Genomic DNA, 26175 nt, shown 5'->3' with positions numbered 1-26175 from the left:
CTGAAAATGCAATTTTTGGCAACTTTCTGAATTTGCCCATCTTGCTTTTGGTACTTCTGGTGCTCGCATCTGCATGAAATGTTGCCCACGTTTTCTCTAAGGTGTGAGGAGTGCCGTTATCCCCTTTAAACCTCAATATTATTTATATAGTAGATAAATTGCACGTAAGCACTTACTGGGGTTTGTATTGCTAACTTCCCAGGTTCAAATTTTGCATGTGTATCAAATATTTTATATGCACTACCTACTTAATTTTCGACATTCTTAGTGGTCCATAAATGAGGAAGTTTAATGATAGAAAGGGGGGGGGGGGGGGACAAAAGGCTTATGTTTTACACTTTGATGGCGTAGAACAAAAAGTATGCAACTTGCAAGAAAACTAATTATATATTTGAAATCGGCATAAGAAACTCTAGCCCAAGTTTCACTGCTCTAAGGTGAATATTGAAAAACATGTGTCTTCGAATAGCATGTCCCCTTAAGCAGCGTCTTCACAAACAACCCCCTTCCTCCTAGCCACAAAAACCTCTTTTTGAGGTTACACATGCTTTCCACAACTTGAACCAATTTGGCAAATGTACACAAAGATGCTCGATGTGTATCAACCCACAAACTCAATGATTCATGAAATGAACTGGGTAACGTTGGTGGATAAATTGCTATCAAAACTTCACAAGATATAATAGGCTGGCATACTCCCTCAGAAGCACTTCTGACTCATATTCGCTCCACAATGATTTCACAGATGTGGGATAGTGTGCGAGTGAGTGACAAAAGGTGTGAATGGATCTGGATGAACGGGAATGAGTGTTTATGAGCTTGAGTGGATGTGAATATAAAGACGAGTGAGTGCTGGTTAAAACGTGAGTATCAATGAAAGGTTGTGATAGTGAGCTTGAATGGATGTCAGTATGAAAGTGAACTACTGTCGGCGAGTGTGAGTGGACGTGAGAAGTGCTGGCAGGTTTGAATGGACACGAGCAACAGCATTAGTGGGTGCTGCTAAGTGTACCAGTGTAGGCATTTGGGCTTGTTGGTGTAACATGTTTGCAGATTTTGTTCTTGTAGCGCAAAAAACACACAGACGTAGAAGAAGAACGAAGACACACACAGCGCACACAGTGCCTGTGTGTGTCTTCGTTCTTCTTCTACGTTCGTAGGTTTCTTGCGCTACAAAAAGAAAATCTGCAAACATGCTAAATGTGATTGAAAGCAAGTATGAAAACGAGCGAGTGTTGGCGAGTATGTGTGGGCATGAGCAGGAGCGTGAATGAGTGCCAATGAGTGTTAGTACATGAGTGTGAGAGAGCGTATAGCCAGATAATTATACTGGTGAGCGAGTATGAGTGAGAATCCACTTGCTGTGCCCACCTATGCTTGATACTGGCTTTGTTAAGCACTTAAGCTGCCCACGTAAGCTTTAGCACTGTGGCTGCTTACTGATTCATCAAAGATTGAACTTGAGGAGACCAGCAGGACATGGTCAAAGATTGATTAGCTGGCCAATTAGTATACAGCCTTACAAGACTGTCATATGAAGAAAAGCTGCATTTTCTTTGTACTGAGCTGAGCTGTTCATGAAGAACACTGTTCCCTGCAGTACCTATGAAACTGGGGATGCTACTGTGATCAATAAGGTTGACTGACTTCATTGAAGCATCTCCTGAAGCATCCTTGCCTAAGAACTGTTTCTCTTTGTGCCAGTGTTTTCTGTAAGGGAACTATTTCTTGAAGGACGAAAGGCAGGCCTCTAATCTAACGCATTCTAAATTTGGCACAGGCTACCACATAAAAGCACTTGGTTGCAAATCAGTGCCAAAGGGCTTTGCTTTCAGATCAGTACTTAGTTTTGCACAGTTTCATTGACCGTACAAAATGGTGTGCTGGTCTTTACAACTACAGCTCAGTTGTTCACCGAGGTGACCTACCTGCCAAGGCTTTTAAAGTGGAGGAGGTTGTTCAGTCCTTGAACTTGTGCCTGGAACGGCTAGCAGGTGCGATGTCGGGCTCACTGAGGAATTCAAGGTAGCCTTCAGCACCAGTGAAGATGACATCAACCCATATACGCATGGCCTCAGCAGTGGGTGCCATTAGGTGGAAGGTGCGCTCATATGTCTTGACACAGAACGTCACACGTGGGTTGGGACTCTTGACAGAGTGCAAGTGGTCCACATAGACCTCTTCTATGGCCTGCACAAAACGTACAAAGTCAGCAGAACAGAGGTGAAAACAATGTGTGCAACATCGTGCAATTTAACATACAATCATAAGAGCCTGAAATAGATGCAGAACAGAAAACAGAGCCCTCACGTGACTAAAGAACAGCAGCAACACGTGAGCTGAGGCTCATTATAGCGTTTTGTGTAATGTGTAAACTGCAGGCCTTCGTGCAATAAAGCCACATAGCATCAGTCTGTGAAATGGTGTGTACAAGGAAAATGTGACCATTGCAACTACAGCAAGCAGTGCATGAACTCATTTGCACTACCTGAACATATGCACGAAGCATTGCACAGCATGTGATGATACTGCGAAGTGGTATTATGTATGGCATGCTGTACTGCACATGTGACTTCGCAGAACAGATTGTACAAAGGTGATAAGCTAAATTTCTAACAGTAATTCACATCAACAAGCAAGCAGTTCCTTCACAGCATGAGAAATATTCAATATCACCCATACATGCCTAAGGTGCTGCATGAGATGTGATTATGTGGCAGGTAAAGGTGTGGTTACATGCCTGAAGAACTTCCTATTCCTTGATCTGTTTCAAGGAAAGAAGTGAAAAGCAATTATGTGGGTGGGTATAAAACATAGTTGTGATATAAAACTTAATAATGGTATTGGTAGCATGTCAGAGTAACATATAGTACATCCAAGGTAAGAATGCAGCTGCCTGAAACCTATCACAAGAAATCTCCGCTTGAGTCAACAGCTCATCAATGCAGTCTTGCATATCACAACATGGCCATCACTGCATCCATGTACAGTAGGCGTCAAACGTTCACGGACTGCACAATCTGAGAAAAAGCTGAATACTGCATTTGCTCGCGCAATGAACGCACCCCCAGTTTGGTCGCGAAAAATCTGACTTTTTTTCCCCTCGCGTAATGAACGCACCCCAAACTTTGCTACTGTGCAGTCCCATGATCGATTGGCCGTGCTGTAGTTTCTCTGAGAGACTAGAATTTTTTACTCTCGCACATGTGTTTAATGCAAGCGCACTTAATCTCGATGCCTGTCGCTGTGTTGGAAATACTTAACAATGATGCCACGTGAGAAATGCTGAGATCAAGTAAACAAAATTCTGCAGCTAACTTCTGTAGGCTACACATCCACGCTAGCGGCAAACATGCTGTGGCGGCATATCGGCAGGGGCGGTGGGTTTGATGACTGAGAAGCTGACGGCACAGCCATGATGAGAGAACACTGCCGGTAAGCATGCGGTAAGAACAGGCTGCGTGTTATCATGGTAGCCTGGGGCCTGACGGAAAGAGTGACTGTGATAATGCTCAGCCTGTTCTCACCACAACCTTGCCGCTAGTACCAGCGCAAAGGCACGTCGCAGACTCTAGAGAGAAAAAAAAAAAAAGGCGTAACTAGCTCTCTGCAACAGTTACTTTATGCAGTTTACGGACTTTACTCTGACGTAATAGCAGAGAGCGCACACGCAATGCGTAGCCAAGCACAGGGGTGCGGCACACGGGAGAGTCCAAGTGAAGAAGGGGTGGCGGGCACTTGGTCGGCATAGTCAGCCTGGTCGTGCATAGTGTCGAATTCGTGTCTGTTGCTCGCTTTTGTGCCTGTCTTTGGTTTTACTGTGCGCGATGGGCCCCAAGCCAAGTTATACACCTGCTGCAGGACATATAGAGCTTATCTGCTCACAAAACAGAAACGCTGATCAGACACCGATAAACTGACATGCTGATGAGCAGGATGGTTGAGGAAAGAGACGCACGCAGCGTGGTTGTCAAAACAACAGGTGCCGAAAAGCAGCGCTTCAACGTGATGCTTGCGATAACGGCAGACGGCCGGAAGCAGCTGAGAGGACGAACTGCTGTGGAACCACAATGTGGATGAAGCGGCCAGCGACCAGGATGACAGGTCTGGTGGTTCCGATGCGGAGTGAAGTGCACTAACAATGCTGTTACAGTTTGCAAATAGTATACATGCATTTTTACTGCAAAGTTACCTAATGCATTTTTCAAATCATTAACGTCTTACTTTTCAATTTTTGCTGTTTCGAAAAAGTTCCCATAAAATTTACCCCACGTAATAAACGCACCCACAACTTTGCTTTGGATTTTTGGGAAAAAAAGTGTGCTCATTACGCGAGTTTATACAGTATTTGTGCAGTCTGGGCATGCAGCTTGGTACTATTTCAATTTTCAGTCTGTACTAGTATATGTGAACAAAACAGTGTAGCATATTTTTACTCGCTAAGATGATAAATTGCTCTGAAGTTCAACATTTTCTCTGATCCTGCTGTCTGTAAATTTCCGACGCCGATTGTACATATCATTCTTTTGCATCTGAGCTTCTAAAACATAAGCGTTAGGAACGTCACTGAAGGCAGTTGTACTTTCAATTGCAGTTCACTGATAGGCTCCACGGAATACAAATTAACATGTACTTTTGTAACTTTTGTCAGTCTGCAAATATGCACAACTAAGATCTCTGTATACAGAGCCAGTTTCACTGCACAGTTGTGTAGCAGCAGGCGCAGTGTGCTTAGCGCTAAAACATTCACCTTGTACGCAAGCACATTCCCAGGTAAGTGCTTATGTCAAAGTACTGCGAGGTACAACTGATAAGTGTGATTGCTAAGCCTCTTTGCTATGTAATCGATGAGGCTGTCCAAAGTTCATGCAGGAGTGCTGCAAGAGAGGAAGGATTGCGCAGATAAAAATGAATAGATAAGCGACTGCGTGCGACATATGTGTGCGTGTCTAGTGGAGTGGGCTTTCCTAGATTGCTCCGCACCATCATATCGTTAACCTTCAATTCCCTCTTGTTTTCTTACTGACGTGCCACCATAAGGCACATCCGTGTATTCCTTCCTTACAATCTCAAGAGGCTGACTTTCTGGCATACAACCTCAGTGGTCTGGTGGCTGAGCTTGCCCCATATTTGATGAAGAAGAGGAAACAACAATCTCGCATTATATTCTAGCATGACACGAGGTGCTTCCATGAATGGTGACAACTGACCCTGTCACTGCCAAGAGCCACCAGTCTGTACGTGCAACAACACTGTACATACTTTTTAGTCATACCCTGTCGCAATTTACAAGCAAGTTGTGGTATTTGCCTAGCTAACACGACTACCAGTACATATAGAGGTAGTGTGATTGGGTAGGGCCTACAATAGAGCCATGACAAAACCGAAAGTGACTTATGTTTATGATACTGCAACAGAAGACAAAAGAGAAGAATATGCTACCAATCTGTCGGGCATTATAAAGAGAGAATCCGTTATTGATTGCGATTCAGTAGAAAAAAAGCAAAAGTCAGGACATTTGGCCGTCCGAACAGGAAAGTCAGGACTCGGGACTGTCACGCTAAATTCAGGACGGTTTAACCCTACTTATGGGCTATTGTCTGTGAATGATGGGGTCTCACCGACAACAAAGGCAGGGCATGTGCACCACTCCTGAAGTGAATAGCATAGCAGACAACACACACTGGAGAGTGGTTTGTGCGCTTGCCTGCACTATTGCCAATCTCACCGGTTTTTGCCGTTATAAGGCTCCGATATTCTGTGTGGTCAATGCTCGTGCGAAATTATTAAAAATTGCAATGGTATACAAAGCACATGGACTTCAAGAAAGAAAGGGGACAACACTTGTCCCTGTCATTTTTTGTAGATTGCATTTTGGCTGTGCTGTTTCAGTGTGTACATCATTCGACTGCTAGCACAGGGTAGCAGTCCAGCAGTGAGTCAGCAATTTTGGGAGGTCATGCTCTACCTTGTGCTAACAACCAAGCAAGAAGGGTAGCGCAGGGAAGCTGCCACACTCCAGCGATTTACGGTGAGAGATCAATATTAAGAGGTAGTTATTAGTGACTTGCTCTATAGGAAAACCCGATAAAATTGCTAAACTGCAGTTTCCTTAATCTTCAAATGCGATGCAGTTACCTCATTATTGGTGGTCGAGTAGTATTTTTAAAAGCCTTTATTTTTCTTCTGTATCTTAACAGAAACGGTGACAGGAGCAAAAGGCATTGAGGCCTGACAGAGGCTCCTGCTCCGTTTTATCATTTACCAATTGACATTCTTTGCACTACACAGTTTGGCTTTCGTGCAGGTTACTCTACTAATCTTGCGTTTCTTTCATTCACTGATAGAATTAAGCACTACATTGACAAAGGTAAATATGCTGGAGCAGTGTTTATTGACCTCACAAAAGAGTTTGATTCAATTCTTCATACTGTTTTAATTGCTAAATTAAACACAATCGTTGTAGTGGGACCAGCGCTGGCTTTTGTTGACGATTATTTAACTAACAGACAACAGGCTGTTAGCATTTATAATCACCTTTCTAACTTCAAATTAATTGATAGGGGAGTTCCTCAGGGGTCAATATTAGGCCCATTACTCTTCACTATCTACATTAATGACCTAATTGCCCATCTTTCGCATTGTGAGCCTTATCTCTATGCGGATGACACTACGATTCTTACTGCTGACACTTATATTAATAGCCTAACTTCTAAGCTCAATACCGATATGGAAAATATTATTCTCTGGTGTCGTCATAACTTTTTAGAAATTAACCCTAGTAAAACAGTCTTCATGCTATTTCACCCCACACACAAAAAAGTCAAATATTCCAACTATAGCTATCGATAATTATCCCATCAAAGCTTCTAGTCATTGTCATTTTTTGGGGGTTGTCCTTGATTCTAACTTAAAGTACATTACCCATATTTCACATCTAACACAAGAAATTGGATATGGTATCTGGATTCTTATAAAAGCATGTCCATACTTTAGTCTACCAACCTTGCTATCACTTTATCGTGCATTAATTCACAGTCACTTCACCCACTGCATTGCGACTTGGGGCAACACATATAGCTCTCATCTTGCACCTTTACAATATGTTCAGAACCAGGCCATCCGCATTATTAGGTACTTCCCAATCACCCCGATGTAGTGTATCTGCTCTTTTGCAAGAGCATCACATTCTCACAATTCATAAACTATTTCAATTAAACATGGCAATTCTTGTCTACAATTCACTTCACTCAAGCATTCCCCAAATAATTTTTAACACTGAACAACTTGCTAATCATAGTAAAACTCGATTTGCATTAGCAAACAACTTATTACCGAAAATCAGAACTAATTATAGTAAATTCACTTCTGCGTTTGCAGCGATGTCTTTCTGGAACCGTATTCCAACGGACATAAAGCTGTCTCCTAGTATAGGCAGCTTTAAAAAGCAGTTATTCTCATATTTACTTAAGTTGTGAATGCTGTGATGTAATTTAACATGTTCTGTTTGCTTCATTTAGGTGTAAACCATTATATCTGTATAACATTTCACCATATCTCAGTCCACTTGTTTCCTTGTGTCAGTACATGTTAAAACTCTGCCCCTTGGCTACATTTCACTTAACCTGATTTGTTTTGTTTTTATTTCAGTACGAGATGTAATTGTGCACAGCGTTATGCCATGTTTTCAGTTTACTTGTTTCCTTGCATTAATACATGTTAACAATTCTAGCTCTTTGCTGCGTTTGCATTAACCTGAATTGTTTTATTTTTTATTTGTTCAAGACATAATTCTGTATACTATTATATAATGTTTCAATTCTTATGCTGTCACGTGCAATTATTTGTAGACAACTTTACAACTTTGCTGCATTTGCTCTAACTTAATTTGTTTTGTTCTTTTTAATTAGAACAGGAGGTCCCCCTTACAGCCTTGAGCTTTGGGACCTCCTTCTGTATATCTTGTTACTGTGCCTTCATTTTCGTGAGTGAAGAAATAAAATTCCCTCTCTCTCATAAACTGGACATGAGGTGTCACTAGGAGCTCATACTGAATTCCCAGTGGTAGTACCTTTCCTGTCCTAGGTATACACCATTTTCTTGTTTACAAAAGCTCTCTCCTCACTTAACATAATGCACACAGACCTTGAAGATTTGAAACACGTTACTTCAGCTTGCCTCTAGTATCCCTTTGATGAGCATATGGTAATTTTGTTATGTAACACATTAATTAGGTAAAGGTTACATAGAGCATTAACACTGGCAAATATAGGCAAAATAGCATCAGGGCTAGGTTACGTTCTACACATGTGGACAAGGGAAATAGAACAATTTCACCCCGTACACCTCACAATGCCCCTTTGTCTGAACTGATGTGCTGAGACAAGCAACAGTGCAAATTTGACCATAAGTTTTAATGCTGTACACAAAGTACTCTGAAAGGTTCATTTCCATTTATTTCCTACATTTAAAAATGTGAGAAGATACCAAGAGGTCTGTAAATCAGCAGTACCGTTTCCATTCAGTGCTCTAATGAATAGCCAGCAGGCTGAATCTGATGTTCAATGTCTCCTAAAAAGCGAAGCTTCCGTTGCCTACATTCCGGGGTTTAGCATGGGTGCCTGTTGGGTTGGTTGCTATCTCATTGGTTTCTTCTTCTTCTTTCTGGGGTTTTACGTGCCAAAACCAGTTCTGATTATGAGGCATGCCATAGCTAGTGGAGGGCTGCGGATTAATTTTGACCACCTGGGGTTTCTTAGCGTGCACTACAGCGGGAGCACATGGGCGTTTTTGCATTTCACCTCCATCGAAATGCAGGCCGCGGTGGCCAGGATTCGATCCCGCGATCTCGTGCTCAGATCTTGTTGGATAAATTCGTGATATGTACAAAGGATATATGAAAGTACCCACGAAGTGGCTTACATAACCATTGTATGCTGACCCAGTATGCGCACCTCGTCCTGCATAAGAAAACAACTTTCTACATAAAACCTGACCATATAATGTGAGCTCACAGGCCTCTTTAAAGCACACCGATCCGTTAATGAAATGGTGAACTATATTCAACGGATTCCTTGATTTACATTTTTTTCTTTGATACAGCCACTCAGTATGTGCCACTGGGTGTGCGCATGTTCTTGGCCATTCCTCCAGAAGGGGGCATGTCCCACTGTGGTACAAGAGCTACAGAATATCTAAATGTTGCTTGATATGTGTTGCACTTTTCTGCGCATGAACCTGTAGTCACCATTCTTCCTTCAATAAGCATCATACAGCAACATCTCACATACATCTCACATTGTGCGTTCACCTTAATCGAAGTTTGCATTCTGGCATACCTTGTGAACAATGCAATGCGTAAACATAAAAATTACACGACAATATAAGTTGTGACCTTTGTGGTGAACAAACAAACATTCCATAAGATTACACGTTGCATAGGATGAAAATAAGCAAAATTTTATGCATCACTGTAGTAAAGCATTTAATTAACAACTTAAGCTTCGCTTCACATTCATTTCAACATGTGCATTGGATCTGCAAAATTTTATTCTTTCATGAAACTTGTCACTCAACAGTACTAGAAAAGCTAGTTTTTACTTCTTGCTCACATTCTTGATAGATTTTACAGCTCTCTTAAGGTGTTCCTTAATTCTGAAATGCCCACATCACATCTCGCTGGTGCATGGGAGATTTTAATATATTTTATGGTAATATTGTTAGTTTTGCTAACTGTTAGCATTTTACACTACTTGAGTTTATGCTTTGAGTTGTTTTCATGTAATCTCCTTTTACTGCATCCATGAAATGCATGTGTCATGTGCATCCCCTCCTTGAATAATGTTTTACTATATCATTTTGATAAATGGAGATGGTTACAACAACAGGTAGCCATGGAAGTCACACTGAAATGATGTTACTCGAATGAAAGCCACAGTTGAATGAATATGTTGCAGAATCATGACATCTTGCGCTTGCATCCATACCTGGAATGGCACACCACCCTTCAGCTTGCTTTCACTCTTGTCGCTGAAGTACATGAGGGCCCGGCGATTGCGGTCAAAGACAAACCAGCGCTTCTTCCAGGAGCGCCACTTGCCTCCCAGCTTGTGCAGATAGCCACGGCAGGAGGTTGACGTGAGCTGCACATGTGGGCACAGCTCCACCTGGTGACCCGCAGACTCCACATGCTGCCGCAGGTCGCACTCGGCACCACGCACAGGCAGGTACCGTGTCAGTGGCCTCTGCACATCCACCACAGAAGTGGGCCACATGATGGACAATGGAGAGTTATGAATTGAGCTGTGTTACAGCATTTCGGTGGCTAACACTGCTACCACATTAGGTCTGTTGTTTGTTGTAACTCTGCCATTATGCACAGTTGCCAGTGCGTCACAGGTTTGTGCATGTTCTGATTTCATGTGACAACCACAAAATGTCATATTGGTGTGGTGGCGTATAGGCCATGTTAGCAATATGATATTTGAGTTTTATAAAACAAATAAACAAACACTAGAGCTGTAGTTGCGCAATGTAACAAGCAATACATCAGACCAAGTTCAATGCCTGCATTCCTGAGTGGAATGATAGGCCATTTGAAAAAACAGCATGTACTATCAGCATAAATTAAAACACGAAATATTCAGAAACTAGTACTTCAATGAGTTGTTCAGATCCCAGGTTCATCTGCATTTGTAAGAGTAGCTTAATTCAGACTCCAAATTGTACACTTAGGACTACTCCATGCCTCATTACCGGCTATAGAGTGATTAATGTTGTACATGTAATTACACACAGCAGGCATTCTGGTCAGTTATTTAGTATTTAACTGATTTTCCCATAATTGTTCCTTTACAGAGATCAGGCATGAAGTCCAAATTTGAGAACTCAACAAGCTCACTCAAGAAAATTCTTTAACTGTTCTACAGCAGCGTGATGTTAGTGATGCCCATGACGCATAAAATGCATTGAAACTAAACATTTCAATGTACAAAATTAACTGCCACTTATAAAGCTTATTTGCTCGATTATTAGTAAATTACTGCTCTACATTACCAAAAAAACCACCCTTACCATGTGAAGAGGCTTTGTAAGCAGGAAACACGTGAGAACAAAAGACAGGTGGCAATGCGACCACCAGCTTGCCATGACATCATGAATTTTGCGGTGTCCGCTCGAGCATAGTTAATTTTTATTAGTGAAAGTAGAGTAAACTGCATTCTAAAAGAGTCAAAGGCTAAGCTTAGCTAGATTCAAGTACATTTACTGGGTCCTAAATGGCTAAAACACTAAAGAAAAATGCAGCGGATCCAACGAGTTGGAATCATTTACAGCAAAGCTTTATGTGAGTGCACAAAGAGTCGAAACACAAGTACATGCACGACCGCACGCGTGGACACAAGCACGCACACACACAAATTATACCAAGCCTTTTGTTAACTGGAGTTGCTGACTGCTAGCATGTGCGACGGACGCATTGAACGCATCATGGTTTCAGAGGCAGTATTCGAATCCATTCTATCCGCAAGAAGCGTTTACTTCCTCATTACCATGCAGCCCCGGATGCGCGAAGGCGAGCACCATCTGGTGGTGCAAGGAAGCCAACAGTGCACATGCTACGCTGCGATTGGTTGGTCTATTTGGCAAGAGAACAGCCAGGCCGTAGCCATGGTCCCGAAAACCGTTGAGGTTCACGAAGGAAAGCTTCGCTTTTAATAACTTGAAATCCACGATGTCACAAAAAGGTGCCAGTGCTGAGGCTTTGGCATGAAATTCAAGAAATGGTACTTTAACCTCCATTTTCTCTTTTAATAATAAACATATTACTGTGAAATTCACGAAAATAGAGTTTCGAAATAATACTTTATCAGTCTAAACTTTGCGTTTCTCTTTAGTGTCCCTTTAAGACTTCTTAAGAATCACTTCAGTTTTCTAAAGTGTTGCTGGTCATATTGCTGTCTCGCAAATTTGCCCCTTCAAAACTTAGCTGGTGCCTCCGCCAATGTATATGACTCCTGAAAGATACTAATGATTATTCCTGCTCCTCTATCCAGGTTTGTGAACGACCAGAATAATGAGATGATTTCATTACACACAGTGGGTGCAGATATTGTAATTAATTCTGTAATGCGAGGGAAGGCATGTCTTCCGTCTCTATCAAACAAGGAAATTGATCACATGGGAAAGTTTGCACTATGAAAGTGAACATACCATGTAATGTATACAGGCATCTGTTTTTTTATTCAAATAAATGAGTTAAAGCAGCACTTCGTGTGCCCTGTGGCTCCTTTTCATGTGCCTGCTTCTGTCAGTGCTAAAACAAGTTCACCATGGTCCAACTTGGCCAAAATACCAATCCGACAAAATTCTGTCAAGCAAATCAGCAAGCCTACCTGAGCCTTCTGTTTTTCTCGCCGGCGTATCTCGTGATGTATGGCGTCATCACCTGAACGGGACACCAACCCTGAACGGTCCTCGGAATTCAGTTGCAAGTTGCGCTCATGTTGATGCACCTGCATAGCAAAAAAGACAAGTGCTCAGATATCGGACCGTTTGCTTGGCTTTAGAACTCTGCGCTGGCTCTGTGCTATAGAGCACAGAAATGTGCATTTCCCGAGTTGTTTGTAAAGCAACTCTTAAAGGAACACTGATGTGACATTTTCGAATTGTCAACATTTTTTTGCATCAAGTGAAGGTCCAAACCCTTCAAACACTAGAAAAAATGCTGGCGAGCACCTGAGGGCCCTGTATAATTTACTACAATACTACTTGTTTTATCAAACCAGTCTCATTTTCAGTACCCAGGAGGAGTTGCGTCTTGATGTCATCATACATTGGCTCACTCCGTAACTATTGTCGCTGCAACATGCAAAAGCAGCTGGAAGACAGGTGTGCGGCACTCTTGTCTACATTTTATGAGCAATAATCTCATACCAAGCCTTATTCCTACACAACATCAGCGGAGTGAATTCTCTGTCATGATGTCACAATGTTGATGATGCCAGGGCAGCATTTTGAGACAAACTTTAGCATCAAATTAAAATATCTTATAAGTGCTTCCTAACGTTCGTACATGCTAAGTGACACCCTTTTATGAGCAAGCAGCATGTGGTAGAGTTCTTACAAAATCAAAAATATGTGTCAGTGCTCCTTTAGAATCAAGTGCACTGTTTCACACACGTAAGCGAGCCAGTAAAGCAGGCAGCTGTGCTCCCACACAAAGGCCCCACAAGAGTACTACATTAACAAAATAATATGCCTTGGCATTTGATGCAGTCGTTGATTGTCGTTTGATGCAGTCTTATGAACATGCAATGTGCTTACTTGTTATGTGTAATCAGCAGAATTGCTGCCCATTCATTGCCGAGGTTGTCAGATAAGACAAACAGCAGTGCACATTCCAATTCATGCTCAACACTCCTGCAGTGAGAAATAAATTCTCATAGTGCACTGTGTTTGGCGATGATGTAAAACCAACAAGCACAATTTCTGCACCTGTACTTATGTTTCTACTTCCAAGCCTTGACAAAACATAGAACATGAAAACAGTCACCTTTATTTTGCCTTATGTATGGTTCAGGGCATGTGACACACATGTGCATGATTAATAAAAGAGTGAAACTAACGACATCACGAAGCCCCCATAAGCATCTGCTATGCTTGAGGCACACACATTACCTTCAGGAGCCAGTTGGCTTCAATCTGATGAGCTACACAAATCTACATTATGACCATATCAAACCTGGCAACTTTATAACTTGTAAAATACTACACTAGGAGTCAGAAAATACTAAAATTGGATGCAACATAGTAAAAATTGTTTTATTACTGAAGGTGTCGACCATTTATTAAAGAAACTGGAGGCTTTGTTTCGTTGGATTGCTATGAGCAGTACCTTGTTCCATAGTTGCACTTGGAATGATCTGTGTGCAGGCAAACAGAAACATTCATGACATCTATTCAAGAAATATTCATGTAACAGCAGCTGAAATTGTGGTTGTTGTTATACAATGGTTCTATACATTGGGTGGTGGTCTGTGCATAGGTCCGAATAACCAAGTGGGTCTGAAAAATGAAGGGCCTGTATTCACTAAAAAGTTCTTACACTAGACATGTCCGTAAGAGCAGATGCCAGCCAATCACAAAACACATCATATATGAATGAGAAGCTTTGCGACTTTGTCCAGAAAGTCTAAAAATCAGTTGGTGACTGTGTAGTCTCTTGAAATAAGTTTTTCTCTAAAGTGGACATACATTAAAAATGGTAAACTTATTGGTGTTCACCAGGACTCCCCACTGGCACTGCTGCATTTTACTTGAGCACTGTACCAGGATTCCTTGTTCTTTGATGGTGTTCTAGCACCTTTTCACATGCTGGCTCCATTTAGGCTTGTCAAATTCATCCAACCTTGACTACTACCTTCAAATTTTCCTCTCATTTACATTCCATTACAAAGCAAAATAATCACTTTTTTCCTTGAGCCTTGGTTGACAATTACCAAACATTGGTTTCCTTTAGAAGCCTGGCTGCAATGTGTCCAAGCTTGACCCCATTGTGGTCGTTTTGAACACTAGTCGCTCAGCCTACATCTCTTTCTTGACATATTCATTTTAGCTTGAAGTTTTCGAGTTATAATTCACATGGAGAATTCCAATGTCACACAACATTGCTGACAATATGTACACTTAGACTTTTGGCTTGCCTAATGTCTTAATTATTTTTTTATTTATAAATACTGCGATCTTAAACAAGATCTTAGCAGCATAGTACACGAATAAGTTTACATACAAAACAAAATAAGTACAAAAATTGGGAACTGCACTCAAAAGTTTCTTCACATAAGCGCAAAAACAAGCGCAAGAACACAAGCAAGCAGAAGAAGGGGGAAAAAAAAAGACGAAAAAAATAAAAACGTTACTTCAGCGATTTTCCAATCATACAGTGAAACAGTGCTATCACTAACAATCTCAGCAACTGCAAAATGATTTTTATTAAAGATATGTCTCGAAAAGTGATAATGAGTCCTGTGTTACAGTTTTATTGGTCAGCTTATTCCAATCTACTATGGTTTTAGGAAAAAATGAATACTTGAAGCAGTTGACACGTGTTGTGAATGGAGTTACAGCTAGTGAGTGTCGCTGTCTCGTAGCGTAACCTGTTGTATAGGTGATAATGTGAGACGTGTCGATGTTGTAGTGACCATTTATTAATTGGAAAAAGAACTTTAAACGACATACACGATTTCTATCACTTATAAAAGGCAAGCCGCTGCGAGATAAAAGGTTAGTAATAGAACTACGCCCATATGTATTGTAGATGAATCGGACTGCTTTTTTCTGTAAGCTTTCTAGCTTTCCAACATCACTTTTAGTGAACGGGTCCTATATAACTACAGCATACCACACAGAAACCTCAAAAAATTCTGCTGAAAGTTCTATATTCAGCTTGGATTCAGGAAAGCCTGAATAAACTCTTGCGCAGCTGTCTATCAAGCTGTTTGGGCAAACGGTGGTCATTAGAAACTATCAACCAAAAATTAATTTTATGCGCCTTGTCCATAGCGTGGTATGTAGTGTATCCATGTGGTCTTCCATAAATGCATTTACATTTGCTCCATCACTCAAAGGTAATCACTTCGATTGCTAGCTATACAAACTGTGCAATTTACACAGCTAAGTACATGATTAGGGAAAATTGAAAAGTCGGCAATTGCATGCTATCAGCAAAGGAACAAAACTTGGCACCTTGAGGCATGTAGATGACCAGCACCGAACAGCCCCTAATGGTCCACCACTCGACACTGTTACCTGCTGTTAGTGCACATAAATTCTTATAACTGGCTACGTACGCTGTTTTTGTGCGGCAGGGGCTCGGCAAGCATTCAGTCGATATTATTCTTTTCTCAAAGCCTGACAGTAATGAATACAACGAAACGCTCGACTGCGCAAGCGCCGGGCGTCAAAACGCCATCTCGACCTCCAAAACACAAGACACCGAAGCGTAAACATGAGGCTGCTTTCAAACATGGCTTGGCAAAACGCGCAAGAGTGCGAAGCCCGGCCAAACTCGCAGACATGCACAGGCCATGACCGCGTTCACTAGGCGCAACGAGTCGCACGGCTAGCGTGGCCCCGCGCTAAGTTTTAAAAGAGTGTAATACCGCCAGTCAAGTTCTCGAAATATCGCGCGCACGGCGGACAACGACGAGTCACTCAAAAGGCACGAGCGCCAAAGGAGTCAACACACGCACGGAAAGCAGAAGCACGTCGTTTAGGAGAGGTGAGAAATCACCGCGAAAAGTGGCCCCATCAGCCCCCTCTTCCACTCCATAAATAACTTTCCCAGAGGACTTATTTGCGTTGTTGCCTCCGCCGGCATGATAAAACCAGCAGCAGCTACGGCGGCGCGTGTGCACCACCAGAATGAGAGGCGGCGCTCCGCAGCGTGCACTCACCGAAAGGTACAAAACGTGCGGATCTCCGAACATTCTGCCTTCGCACCACGCACAGCTGTTTTGCGGCGATCATGGGACAGTGGAGTCCAGACGCGCGACCAACAAACAACTCGCAGCACGTCGCTCACTCTGCCCGGGATCGGTTGATTGAAAGGGACTGTACTGGCGCGGCTGGCGAAGTTGCAAGCGTTGCAGGAGCAGGGAACGGCCACACTAGACGAGGCGAGGAGGTGGCGTCGACAGAGCGAAGCGGGCGCGCGTTGCCATGGGATCAGCGGAGGAAGAAAGGGCCCCGCTCAAGTCGCCCTCCACGGCGGCAACCCGCGCGAACGCACCCACGACGCGTGGCGCCATCAGTGAACGCGATCGCCATCTATGCGCTGCGATTACTAGGGCCTCCGTGAAAGCAGAGCAGCGTCGTCCGTAAGTCTCGGAAGCCATGCAGTCCCGAAAGTGCTGAAAAGCAAGACGCGCGAAGACGACGCAACGCGCACAGGGTGACTGAGGTACCTTACGCAAAGTCTTCGTAGACTGAAAAGTAGCGTCACATTCAGAGGGCGTAACAAGCAACGCTAAGAACAAGCCTCCTGAACACATTGCCGCCGTTCTCATTTTGGTCGTACCACAATCCAGTGACGGCACAGAGCGCTCACGACGGCGTACGTTTCACATACAACACGACGGCCAAGTGATGCAATGTGACCAAGGGCCCGTGTACACAAACCCGTGAGATTTACGACAGTGAAAAAAGAGAGAAACTATCGGACAAAAGAAAGAAAAATATTGCAGTCCCCACGCGCTGTGCTTTCATCGGTGTTTTCGAAGAACGCTGCTCTTGTTTACCGGTCATTTACCGAGAGAGAGAATAAACTTTTATCAAAAGAGCACGCGAGCGTAGGTAGCTCCTCCGCTCTGCAGTGGGTGGTCCCCTCAGTCCAGGAGTCCAGCGGCCTTAGCTGCCCTTCTCGCTCGGTTGACCAGGTTGAGCTAGTCCGTCGAGTCGGAGCTGGACAGCGCTGCCTCCCATTGCCGTGTGGTGGGGTGTGTTATGGGCGTGAGCAAAACGATAACGGAAGGTAAAGCCCCCGACGGGTGGAGACTGCGCAGGATGAGCATGATATACAAGGGAAAGGGAGACAAAGCCGACATAACAGGGTGGTGATACAGATTATGGTTTACAAGGTGGTGATGCAGATTATAAAGGACAGACTGCAGGCATGGGTGGAGGGCGAGGAGGTGCTGGGAGAACTACAAAATGGGTTCCGGAAACAAAGAAGGTTAGAAGATAATCTGTTCTCATTGACGCAGTATATAGAAATAGCAGAAAAGGAACACAGGCCCATATGGCTCGCATTTCTGGATATCAAGGGAGCCTATGACAGTGTAATCCAAAAGGATTTGTGGGACATACTGGGCACTCTAGATGTGGAAGATGGAGTAAGTAATCTTTTAAAAGATATCTATAAAAGTAACAAGGTGCTTATAAAATGGGAAAACAAGGTATCTGGGCCTATAGAGATACAGCAGGGGCTTAGGCAAGGGTGCCCTCTGTCACCTCTGTTGTTCATGCTGTATTTACAAGGATTAGAGAAAAAATTAGAGAGGAGCGGACTTGGCTTCAACCTTGCCTTTTTCAAGCAAGGAGAATGGATTAAAGTCATTACCAGAACTGATGTACGCGGATGACATTGTACTTATGGCTGACAGCAAAGAAGACTTGCAGGGATTAATGGACATCTGTGGTAAAGAGGGACATAGCTTAGGTTTGAAGTTTAGTAAAGACAAATCGGCAGTCATGATTTTTAATAATAATCAGGGCAGTGAGCATAGGATACAGGAGATAACACTGGAGGTAGTGGATAAGTCCAAATATCTTGGAGTGTGGACAAACAATTGGGCTGAGTACCTAACGGAACATGAAAAATATGTAACGACTAAAGGTAGCAGGAATGCAGCTGCTGTGATGAAAAATAGGGCATGTGGAATTGCAATAGGTACGAAGTGGTGAGAGTGATTTGGAAAGGGGTGATGGTCCCTAATTTGACTTTGGATAATGCGATCCTGTGCATGAGATGAGAGGTTCGAGCAAGGTTGGAAGTTAAGCAGCGAGGGGTAGGTAGGCTTCCCTTGGGAGCACACGGAAATACACAACATCAGGGGGTACAGGGTGACATGAGATGGACGTCATTCGAGGACAGGGAAGCCAGCAGCAAGATAGAATTTGAGGAGCGATTGAGAGAAATGGCAGAAAAGCGGTGGACAAGGAGAGTTTTCAGTTATTTGTACATGAGCAATGTTGACACAAAATGCAGGAAGCTGACCAGATAATTGTCAATCAAATATTTGGACTGCAGGAAGGGTGCAAACCGAGAAACAGCGGTTAAGAAAAAAGTTAAAGAAACAGAGAGGGGTCTGTGGAAAACAGGGATGTAGACGAAATCAGCACTGGGAACATACAGAACTTTCAAGCACGAAATTGCAATACAACGGGGCTGATTTTTTCAAAGCATTGGGGTTTAGGGACGGTGGAGAGAAAATAGACTTTAAGCGGGCAGAAATAACCAAACGGAGGTTATCTTATTGGTGGAAAAATCAAGGCAGGGGTGAAATTTCGCCCGCCACACAAATATGTTTGCGCAAGCCCGTACCATATGGAAACACATCGCTCAAGGTTGTTGCGCTCGAACATGTGGATACCACGCATGAAGACTAAGCAATGACTACGACAAAATGCCAATAGACATGTTTGCAGACAGCAGGACGTCATCGCGAGCGGGCCTCCCATTTGCCGCACCTCCGATGTGGGCACTAATTGGCAAATAACGTTCATGCGACCTGTTCTCCCTGCATAAGAGCGCTGCTTGTACATCAACTTCAGCGATCGTAATCCCGGCATGTTTCTATTTTCTGAAGTGACAGCATCTGCGAATTGCGCATACAAAGTATAATCGTCCCCGTTTTACCGGCACAAGAACGTAACGTTGTTGCCGAGTACAAGGTTCCCATAAGTCAGCATGTAGTGATTTCGCAAGAATGTGCCTCTTCCGTATATCAATTAAGCCACAAAAATTTATTACCCTTCGAAAGCGAACATTTTGTCAAAGAAGATGCACATTGTCACGGTGCCGAAATGATACTTCGTTTATAAATAACCGGTCTTCGGACAAAAATTTATATTGCATTGTCGTGAAGGTAATAATTTGCGCCCCATTTACACTGTAGTGGTGAACGATATACAAAATGAACTTCGTCTACAACTATCAGCCATATAAAACGGTGGCTCAGTGAAGCCGTACCCAATGCCGGCGCTTTAATTCAAATGGAGGAATGCAAAAACACTTGTTACCGTGCTTTGGGGAGCACGGTGAGAGAAACCCCAGGTGGTGAAAATTAATCCGGAGCCTTTCCTTAGAGTGCTCCCCATAAGTCGCTGTGCAGCTTAGGGATGATAAATACCATAATTTAATTTTAATTATTAGTCATGGTCATGCATGCACAAAGCAAAAGCGTACATAAATATCCAATCCGTAGCGCGGTGCACGTGCTCTTTGCACCGGCGCCTTCGTACGAGCGACCACCAAAACGGACGAAAGAGTCAAACAAAACTGTCCGATTCAATAAACACATATTGACAATACACGTGCCAGAGCGATAAACCGCGCAAACCGTCTATAAGGCGGCGAATCAACGTCCGTTCCGATATTGTTATAGGGTTGTCATAGCGCCAAAATGATTTATCTTTGCTTTATTAAGGAGAAAATATCCGACTTGGTACTAAAATTGAGAAACTTGTCATGGACGAGTTTGTTTATCTTGAAAGAGCGCGAATAATCGGGGACACGAAATGGGCACCTGTCACAGTAAACGCGCTGACTGCCGGCTAAATGTACGTATACAATACATAATTATCTGATTTTGTTTTCGATTTCTTATTATTTCGCAAAGAATGACGTTCAATTACTCGATTAAATTCGGCTGTTTGTAGTCTTTCGTGTCTCGTGGAAATGGTTGCTCGTCTTGTGGCGCAACTCTTTTCTTTGCTGCTCGTAAACTAACGGCACGACGACCGAAAGCGATTCTTGATTGTCCCTCTCCCATTCAAGTTGTTCCGAACATGGAGCGAAGGCTCGCCACGACACTTTAGCATCCTTTCCAATTTACCACCGCTCAGAACAACAACAAATAGTGCAAAAGAAAGAAAGAGAAAACTAGAAAGCACGAACCAAAGAAAGGGAGAAAAAAAGGCAGAGGCGCGCCAACACGCCCGATACATATACACATGGAAGCGGGCCAACCCGTTGCCAAAATGAAGGTGTTCACATTCTTCGCCACAGCGCAGCAGACACAATGCTGCCTTGCACTCTGCTACTGAGAGATAGAGGCGCACGCCTGCGGCGGTTACGCAAGCGTGTGACCCACTTTAGGTGTGGAAGCTCAGTGCGTGAAACTGACAGTGACGTTCATTGGAAGGCTGCGCTTGACAGATTATTTACGTCACTGCACAAGATGGCGCCAGCACACAACCATCCGCAAGACTGCGCCAGACTTTTTATTCTTTAAATGCATCTTCCGTTGCCATCTTCCGTGGATCAACCGTGGCGTCTTCAGCACTTGGCCGCTGACGTCAGTTTGAGTATACTGAACTGCCGCGTACCGTCTGATCGTTCAGCCCGGTGGATCAAGTTAGCGCACCGATACAACTAAAACCTAAGTTTTCCTTGATAAACACAGCTTCTCGGTCAACCCCGCTGGGTAATCTACGGGCGGAATTGCAAGTGTGGGAGCTAATTATGTGTGCGTGCAAAATGATCAATGTTGCTTTAAGTTCTTGCCCGAGCCATTTTGTGGTGCGGGGTTTCGGGACTCTAGTCGGGCAAACAGCGTCGCTGAAAACTGTTTTCTAATCCTGCGAGATCGCAAACGTCTGCCAGGGCTTTCTGTGCCACCCCTGCCGGGATGCGGTATATAGGTATAGAGTTACGGTACACGCTCCCTTTAGGGAGCCTATAGCAGTAACTCTCGCTGTATGGACTCGAACCTGCACCCCGCGCTCCCAAGCAGAACTGCCCAGCCGCCGCAGCGGTGCTGTATACGCATATGCGATGCGTGCTTGAAAGGATGCGAGTATGGGACACTACTAGGGTGGGCGAATATTCCAAGTTTCAACTATGAATCGAAAATTACGCACTATTTGTATACGCATATTCGAAAATAATCGATTCGATATTTTCGTTTCGAGGTTCCATTTCGACAGTTCGTACTATAGGTTAGTTGTCTGCTCTGGGATATTGAAACACGGATGTTTACCGTGCCACATTCAACTTCCTATTATAAATTATTATTATTATTATTATTAGCGGCGAGGTTGCTCGTTCGGCTGGAGTGGACAACCGAATCTGAAGTATGTGTACGTGTTTCCCTTTTCCTTGTCCTCCCGTCAAACCGAGGCCAGAGTGGCACCTATCTTATAATAAGTTACATCACTCGATCAATAAAAATTTGCATGTATCTCCCGATTGTAGTGGTGGGAGATACGTGCCACAATGAGCCTAAGCCCCACCCCCCACACACGCAAGCTCTCTCCCTCTCCTCAAATTCAAATATATTTTCAAACATATGTCTCCTTTCAACAAACTAAACAAAAAATTATACTACAATCGTAGCTGCGTCACTACGTTCACGGCAAAAAGCTCGAAGGGCGCTGCCATGTTCGCGACTGGACTGCGGGAAACACCTACAGCTTGCATACGAAATAAGCTGAACGAAGAAGTATATACGACTTCCCCAAAGACTATATATACAGCTGCATACATAAACGCAGGAAACGCGGTTATTTAGCGCCGCAGAAAGGTCAGATGGAACCTTGCGCTGTCGCCGATCCCTGTAACGACACAGTCTATATTTAGCTCTGTCACTGTCGCATAGTTTCAACTCGCTTTGCGAGGCAGCGGAAATTGTGGCATGCGGCACTGCACGCCCACGCCGAACTGATGCAGCATTGCGAAAACACGCGCAACGCCCCGAAAATAACAACCGCTGTCACAAACAGCATCGCTAATGACCTCGCTATCATCCGGCCCGTATTAGCAGTCATCCTTGAGTCAGGCGAACGTTTGAAAGCTAGCAGTATAATTATACAGGGTGTCCCAACTGTGATGCGCCAAAATCTAAAAATATGCAAATGACGACACTAAGGTAATGTCGTTTGCCGTCGCTTGGAGATACTCAGATTATTTTTTGCATTTCACTTAATTACGTAATGAGTCTTAATTAATCAAATTCTTGAATATTATAATTACACGAAAAGCGTCAATGAGAAACTTGTAGAGCAGCATGAAAAGCTCCCGATACAGCTTTCTGTTGCTCAATAAGTGCTATAGACATTAAAGCGTTTTTCCGAGCATGAAAGAAGCCCGCGAATACTCGCATGCGAAGTGCCTCGAGCGGCCAGTCGCGCAACCAGCTCATGAACTAGAATTGTGCTGTCTGCCGCAGGCAACCTTCAAAAATTTTAAGTGTGTTCGCTGAAACACCCCGTGTATACGCGTGGCATTACGACGCCCCATCGCTGCTGGACGGCCAATCATCGCGAAGCTTTCATCCTTCACGCGCTCACGTCAGCTCAACGCCACGTGGAGCATGGCGCCGTTCACGCTAGAACCGAGGCCTGGACAATCCCCCTTTTACCAAAGACTGCGTTGGTCATTGCGGCCAGATTCAGAAAATTTGTGACTGCAAAAACCTTCGTCGAATATTTATAGTCCATCTCTAATTGAACAACAGATGGCGCTCTCACTGGAAAGTGAAGTATCGTATACTACGCAGCCGAGTCCCTCCACTAAACCTTTACCGTCGCAGATCTTGTCTGGCCCTATCCCCTTTATGTAATTTCTGCCACGAAAGTGAATCTATGGAACATTTCTTTTTAGCACTTCACCGTTTTGCCATTCAAGGGAAAGTAGTTTTGGAGGAACCCTTCTGAAATTTTGGCTTGACTCTTTCAGTGATACTTTTCTTTGGTGCTAACGAACGGTTTTAGCCAGAGCAACGTTTATGATGCCCTCTGCAATTCTCTGTGCGAGACAAGAAGTGCATGCACAATGATGATGATGATGATGATCCTCTGTACAAATGGCACATACCCACCGTGGGGGATCGGCCAAGAATTGGGCGGTTTGGAAACAATGAATATAAAAGAAATTAGAGACAAAAGTTACACTTTCTTCTTTCTTGTCAAAACTTGTATTTTCTTGAACCCTCATGCATCCCGATTCTTTGCCGATCCACCAGAGTGGGTTGCATATTTCACCAAGGAGCAAACAAACAAACAAACAAACAAACAAACAAACAAACAAACAAACAAACAAACAAACAAACAAACACTTCCCCCCTCGTGGGCGCGTGCCATTTCTATCAGGCAGCAGTAAGAAGAGAAAAAAGAGGGTGTCAGTCGCTGCTTCGAGAATGACTAGTACGTGCCAGTAACTCCAAGGCTCTACATCTACAACGCCGTGCAGTAACCCTTGTTTCGAGTGAAAAGAGGCCACTGTGAAACCGGCAGTGGCAGAGCGATCCCTCCCAGCAGCGCAGCCACCAATCCCGCCACCTCGTTTTCACATGCTCAGTAAGTCCTCGACAATGTAGGAGGCCCCAAGCGTGCGCGCTTTCGAGCGAAAAACTGTGCCGCAAGCAGAGAGGACACTTTCAGAGCCGGCGCGAGTGGCACGGCGGTCGTTTCTGTCGCTGCCGCGCGGGAGCGCACATCGCGACCGACCGTTGGACGTCACGGGTCCGCGGCAGCTGTGGCGGATTGAAGACTCTGGAGGCGGCCCGCCTCGGATTGCAGAGCACGCACGTATCGCGTTGGTTGTAATAGGGCATGTACGTTAAAGGTGCCCTTTAATTTCGATACGAAAGGACGTGGAAAAATTGCACGAACCCGTTTAACACGCTACGTTTCGTAATCACTACGCTACGTTTTACGTCCACTGTAGGACAAAGGCCTGCAGTGAATCCGACCGAACCCATCTGATGTCTGCAAATTGCCCAATTCTGCCACTCCGTATTATAGTCTGCAGATCCAACTGCGCTGCCTTTCACTTGGTACACATGCGGTTACTGTATGTATAACAGGCAGGCGCTTACCTGTTCGATGCAGCATACGCGTTTTTTTCCCCCTAGTCATTTTGAATGAAGTCGATATTTTATTGGCAACACCTCGAGGTGTCGTGTGCGGTTTCATCTAATGCAGCAAACCACGGTTTCAGACGCTTCTGCGAATTCAGAATAATGGTGAAAGCATATAACTGCATCATGCGATTGTTTTAGCACCACGGAAACGTATGATAAACGCCCAGAAAACTTACTTGTGAGCTCCCTCGTTTTTGTTTACTCCCCGATTTCGGCAAAGTGAACCTAGTTAAATGCGAGTTAACACAATATGCTCGGCTTTTATTGTCAGCACTCGCGTTAACGACACATACTTAATTAACTTGCATGATACCGTAATTTCGTATAATTATGCCTGAGGCAACCTTGGGTCAGGTTGCAGGTCATTCAAAGGGTCACCGTTTACCTAGGTGCCCATTCAAGCGGTATTCGTTTACATTTTGCTTATTTCTTTCAGAGTCCAAAATATGTTACTGTGGGAATAAAGACATAAACGAAGCAGAGTTGCATGTACAGTATTGTTCAACATATTTAAAATCATTCGGGTAAAAAAAAGTAAATTATGGGGTCTCACGTGCCAAAACCACGATCTGGTTATGAGGCACGCCGTATAGTGGGGGACTCCGGAAATTTGGACCACCTGGGGTTCTTTAACGTGCACCTAAATCTAAGTACACGGGTGTTTTCGCATTTCGCCTCCATCCAAACGCGGCCGCCGTATCATTCGGGTCAGTCAATACGCAATTTAGGTATAGGCGCGTGCGCGGTTGCAATTATCATCGCTTTTAGCCATAAACAAGATAATTGATAGGCTGGTTATGCTCTGAAGAACGCCTATTCTATGGCTACGATAGCACGTTGTGATGTAGGCGAATCAATAAGTTCTGAATTTTTATATATGGTATTCAGTGCTCAGAAACAGGAAGAAGCTAGGAGTTTCGGGTAAAAAAAAGTAAATTATGGGGTCTTACGTGCCAAAACCACGATCTGATTATGAGGCACGCCGTAGTGGGGGACTCCGGAAATTTGGACCACCTGGGGTTCTTTAACGTGCACCTAAATCTAAGTACAGGGGTGTTTTCGCATTTCGCCCCCATCGAAATGCGGCCGCCGTGGCCGGGATTCGATCCCGCGACCTCGTGCTCAGCAGCCCAACACCATAGCCACTGAGCAACCACGGCGGGTTGGAGGCGCAATGCTAAAGCGACAGCGGAGCTGATGGGCACCTAGGTAGTCTTCGCTTTTGGGCTAGGCTATAGGCATTACCAAGTCATCCCCAGCATTTTCCGTAAGTTATTGTTCAATTATCGATTAGCTATTGATTGGCTATCGCAAAGTATTGGCCAGGTATTTGGGCTAGCTAGGCTAAGCACTACCAAGTCATCCCCTGAATTTTCCGGAATTTACTGATTATTGATCGATTATCGATTAGCTATCGATGACTGACTAAGCTCAAGTAGTCCCAACCATGCTTAGCTAGACTTAGCCAGGCTCAGCTTCGCTAGTTCACAGGAGTACGTGCCATTGCGCTTGGACCCTTTCTGCACTACCG

General features: G+C 43.9%; 1 protein-coding gene across 2 annotated transcripts in view; it reads right to left on the bottom strand.

The window, feature by feature from the left end:
• The window catches only part of LOC119456364 (pleckstrin homology-like domain family B member 1), a 489108-nt gene that overhangs the window by 7106 nt on the left and 455827 nt on the right, over positions 1-26175 (bottom strand). For both annotated transcript variants that reach the window (XM_037718081.2, XM_037718082.2), the window contains exons 18-20: positions 12393-12512; positions 9987-10244; positions 1929-2190 (exon numbers count right to left, since the gene is read on the bottom strand). In XM_037718081.2, the coding sequence (XP_037574009.1) occupies positions 1960-2190; positions 9987-10244; positions 12393-12512 (609 nt within the window). In that variant the 3' untranslated portion in view covers positions 1929-1959. The remainder of the gene's footprint in view (positions 1-1928; positions 2191-9986; positions 10245-12392; positions 12513-26175) is intronic.

The sequence above is a fragment of the Dermacentor silvarum genome, chromosome 6 (genome assembly GCF_013339745.2).
Source record: "Dermacentor silvarum isolate Dsil-2018 chromosome 6, BIME_Dsil_1.4, whole genome shotgun sequence".
Lineage (NCBI taxonomy): Eukaryota > Metazoa > Arthropoda > Arachnida > Ixodida > Ixodidae > Dermacentor > Dermacentor silvarum.
Note: the sequence above shows the minus strand (reverse complement) of the source record. Positions and strands in the feature narration are given on the sequence as shown.